Below are 3,322 nucleotides of genomic sequence, written 5' to 3' on the forward strand. Positions count from 1 at the left end.
GAAAGAAAGTGGTGGATGGAGGAATTGACGGGCGTTGAAGACCATTCAAAAGAAAATGCACAAGTGGAAGAGGTGGAGAATGATTTTGAATAGGAGGTGAACAATTTTAAGGAAATTGAGAGAATGAAAGAGAGTAGACTATGGCCATCGATTGAGGAACCACTTTAATTAGAACTTAAAACCTTACTGGCACATTTGGAGTATGCCTTTTTAATGGAAGAATCAAAGCTCCCGGTGAATGTGGCATCATGTTTCTCTATATATCAGAAGGAGAAGCTTGTTAGCATGTTGAAAAGGCATGAATCGGCTATTGCTTGGAAGATCTCAGATATCTAAGGGCATCAATCCATCATTTTTACACTCATAAAAATCTTGATGGAGGAAAAATTTTAAATCGTGATCCAACCCCAAAGAAGATCGAACCCAAACATGAAGGAAGTTGTCAAAGAAGAAGTGGTAAAACTACTTGATGCAGGGATTATCTACCCAATTTCTGATAGTGAATGGATGGGCCCAACTCAAGTAGTACCGAAGAAGGGGGAATGATAGTTGTGAGGAATGAAAAGAATGAACTAATTCTGACCAGAACAGTCACTGGTTGGCATGTCCGCATTGATTACAGAGGGCTGAATGATGCTACTCAAAAGGACCATTTTCCATTACCATTTATAGATCAAATGTTGGAGCGGTTGGCAGGGCATCAGTTTTATTGATTCCTTGATGGTATGTCAGGGTACTTCCAAATTCCAATAGCTCTAAAGGATCAAGAAAAGACAACATTCACTTGTCCTTATGGTACTTTTGCTTATAGAAGAATGCCTTTTGGGTTGTGTAACACATTAGCAACATTTTAGCGTTGCATGCTGCCATTTTTGACGATCTTCTAAAAGACACAATGGAGGTGTTTATGGATGACTTTTCGGTATTTGTAGACTCCTTTGACATGTGTTTAAATAATTTGGAAAGAGTGCTAGTGAGATGTGAAGAGACAAATCTTGTTCTTAATTGGGAAAAATGTCATTTTATGGTTCAGGATAGCATTGTTCTCAGACATAAGATTTCCCGAGTAGGCATGAAGGTCGATAAGGCGAAGATTGAAGTCATAGAGAAGCTTCCTCCACCTATAAATGTAAAAGGGGTTCGTAATTTTCTGGGACATGCAGCTTTTTATAGAAGGTTCATCAAGGATTTTTCAAAGATTACGTAACCGTTGACCAAACTTCTTGAAAAGGATTCTTCTTTCAATTTTGGGAATGACTACCTGATGGCGTTTAATTTGTTGAAGGAGAACCTAGTGCAAGCACTAATTCTAACTTTACCGGACTGGAACAAACCTTTTGAACTCATGTGAGGTGTAAGTGATTATGCTGTTGGAGCAGTTTTGGGGCAGAGGAAAGATAAGCAGTTCTGACAGATTTACTATGCTAGTAGGACTTCACAAGTGCTCAAGAGAACTATACAACCACCGAAAAAGAGTTGTTGGTAGTAGTGTTTGCTTTTGACAAGTTTAGGCCATACCTCATCTTATCTAGGGGCACAGTATTTACCGACCACTTGGCTCTCCATTACCTCATGAACAAGGCTGACAGAAAACCGAGATTGATTCGTTAGATCCTATTGTTGGAAGAGTTTGATATGGAGATAAAAGATAAGAGAGGAACCAAAAATTTCATTACGGATCACCTATCAAGGTTAGAATGTTGTGAAGGACAAGAACCAGCAAGCAAGGAAATTAATGATTTCTTTCCCGAATAGCATTTATATGTAGCACATGATTTTGATCCAAAAGACAATCTGTGGTTCACGGATTTTGCAAATTATTTGTCAAGGAAAGTACTGAAGTAGGGCCTCACCTTTCAATAGAAGAAAACGTTTTTTAGTGATTTGATGAACTACTTTTGTGATGATCCATGCTTGTTTTGTATTTGTGCTGACTATGTGGTTCGAAGATGTGTGTCAAGGAAGGAAGGTTGGAATATTCTTGCACACTGCCACTTTGGGTTAGTTGGGGGACATTATGCATCAAGTAAAACTGTTGAGAAAGTTTTGGCTGCCAGTTTTTATTGGCCAAATCTATTCCAGGATGCTCACCAGTTTGTTCTTTGATGCAATAGTTGTCAGAGGGCCGGAAACCTATCACGAAGAGATGAGATGCCTCAGAATCCGATGCAATTTTGTGAGGTGTTTGATGTATCGGGTATTAACTTCATGGGTCCATTTCTGAAGTCTAATGGTAATCAATATATTTTGGTTGTAGTTGATTATGTGTCTAAATGGGTGGAGGCTCAAGCTTTACCAACTAATGACGCTAGAACCGTGGTAAAATTTTTGAAGAGGTTGTTCACTCGATTTAGGACTCCACAGATTAGCATTACTGATCGAGGGACTTATTTTTGCAACGCTCAACTTGAGAAAGTTTTGAAGCGCTATGGGGTGCATCATCGCTTTGCTACTCCCTACCATCCGCAGAAAAGTGGTCAAGTGGAAGTCACAAATATAGAGCTTAAGAGAATCTTGGATAACACACTTTGGGCTCATAGAACAGTATGTAAAACACCGATAAGGACCACTCCTTATAATTTGGTATATGTTAAATCGTGTCACTTGCCTGTAGAGCTTAAGCACAAAGCTTATTTGGCCATCAAGGATATGAACTTTGACTTGAAGAAAGTAGGTGAACAAAGAATGTTCCATCTTAATGAGTTGGATGAATGAAGAATGAACGCGTATGAGAATGCAAGAATTTACGAGGAAAGAATTTGGAAGTGGTATGACAATCATATTAAAATTGCGAAGGAATTTAAGGTGGGGGGATCAAGTGTTATTGTTCAATTCTCGCATAAGTCTGTTTCTGGGGAAGCTCAAATCCAGATGGTTTGGCCCCTACACAATGGCTGAGGTGTCACTGCATGGTGCTATTCAAATCTCTCATTTGGAGAGAGGTACATTCAAAGTGAACGGACATCGGCTAAAGCCATATTTTGTTAGGGAGGTTAGTAAAGATGACAAGGAAGTATTCTTTCTCCGAGGACCCTATGAGGTAAGACAATTTACGTTAAGCTAAGTGACGTAAAACATGCACTTCTTGGGAGGCAACCCAAGTTTTTAATGTTCCTCTAGGTTTTAGTTAGTATTTGCATGAATAAGGCTTTGAGTATTAGTGTCTAGATCTTTTAGATGCTTTTGCTTTTCTTGTGTATCATTTGGTGTTATCGTGTGCTTGAATGTATATGGCGAAGTTGTTGGCCGTTTGAGCGAGTTTATTGTGTTTTCCCTAGTATATTTTGCATGATAGGGCAGGCTTTGAGTGTATTGAGATGTT

The 3,322-nt window shown here is 39.0% G+C and overlaps 1 protein-coding gene across 1 annotated transcript; it reads left to right on the forward strand.

Annotated features, from left to right (window-relative positions):
* The first annotated feature begins 503 nt into the window (after positions 1 to 503).
* Positions 504 to 1,351, forward strand: LOC120258724. The gene is made up of 4 exons (XM_039266165.1): positions 504 to 688; positions 844 to 922; positions 1,034 to 1,138; positions 1,232 to 1,351. The coding sequence occupies exons 1-4, from the start codon at positions 504 to 506 to the stop codon at positions 1,349 to 1,351; spliced, it is 489 nt and encodes a 162-aa protein (XP_039122099.1).
* Positions 1,352 to 3,322: the final 1,971 nt, after the last annotated feature.

This window comes from Dioscorea cayenensis, chromosome 4, assembly GCF_009730915.1.
Source record: "Dioscorea cayenensis subsp. rotundata cultivar TDr96_F1 chromosome 4, TDr96_F1_v2_PseudoChromosome.rev07_lg8_w22 25.fasta, whole genome shotgun sequence".
Lineage (NCBI taxonomy): Eukaryota > Viridiplantae > Streptophyta > Magnoliopsida > Dioscoreales > Dioscoreaceae > Dioscorea > Dioscorea cayenensis.

Bases quoted from the DNA above. Each gene is read 5' to 3' on its own strand.
- LOC120258724 (XM_039266165.1), top strand. From the start codon at position 504: ATGGATGGGCCCAACTCAAGTAGTACCGAAGAAGGGGGAATGATAGTT. The intron at 689-843 runs GTTGGCAGGGCA...GTAACACATTAG, and splicing joins ATAGATCAAATGTTGGAGCG to CAACATTTTAGCGTTGCATG. The intron at 923-1,033 runs GTATTTGTAGAC...TTTATGGTTCAG, and splicing joins TGTTTATGGATGACTTTTCG to GATAGCATTGTTCTCAGACA.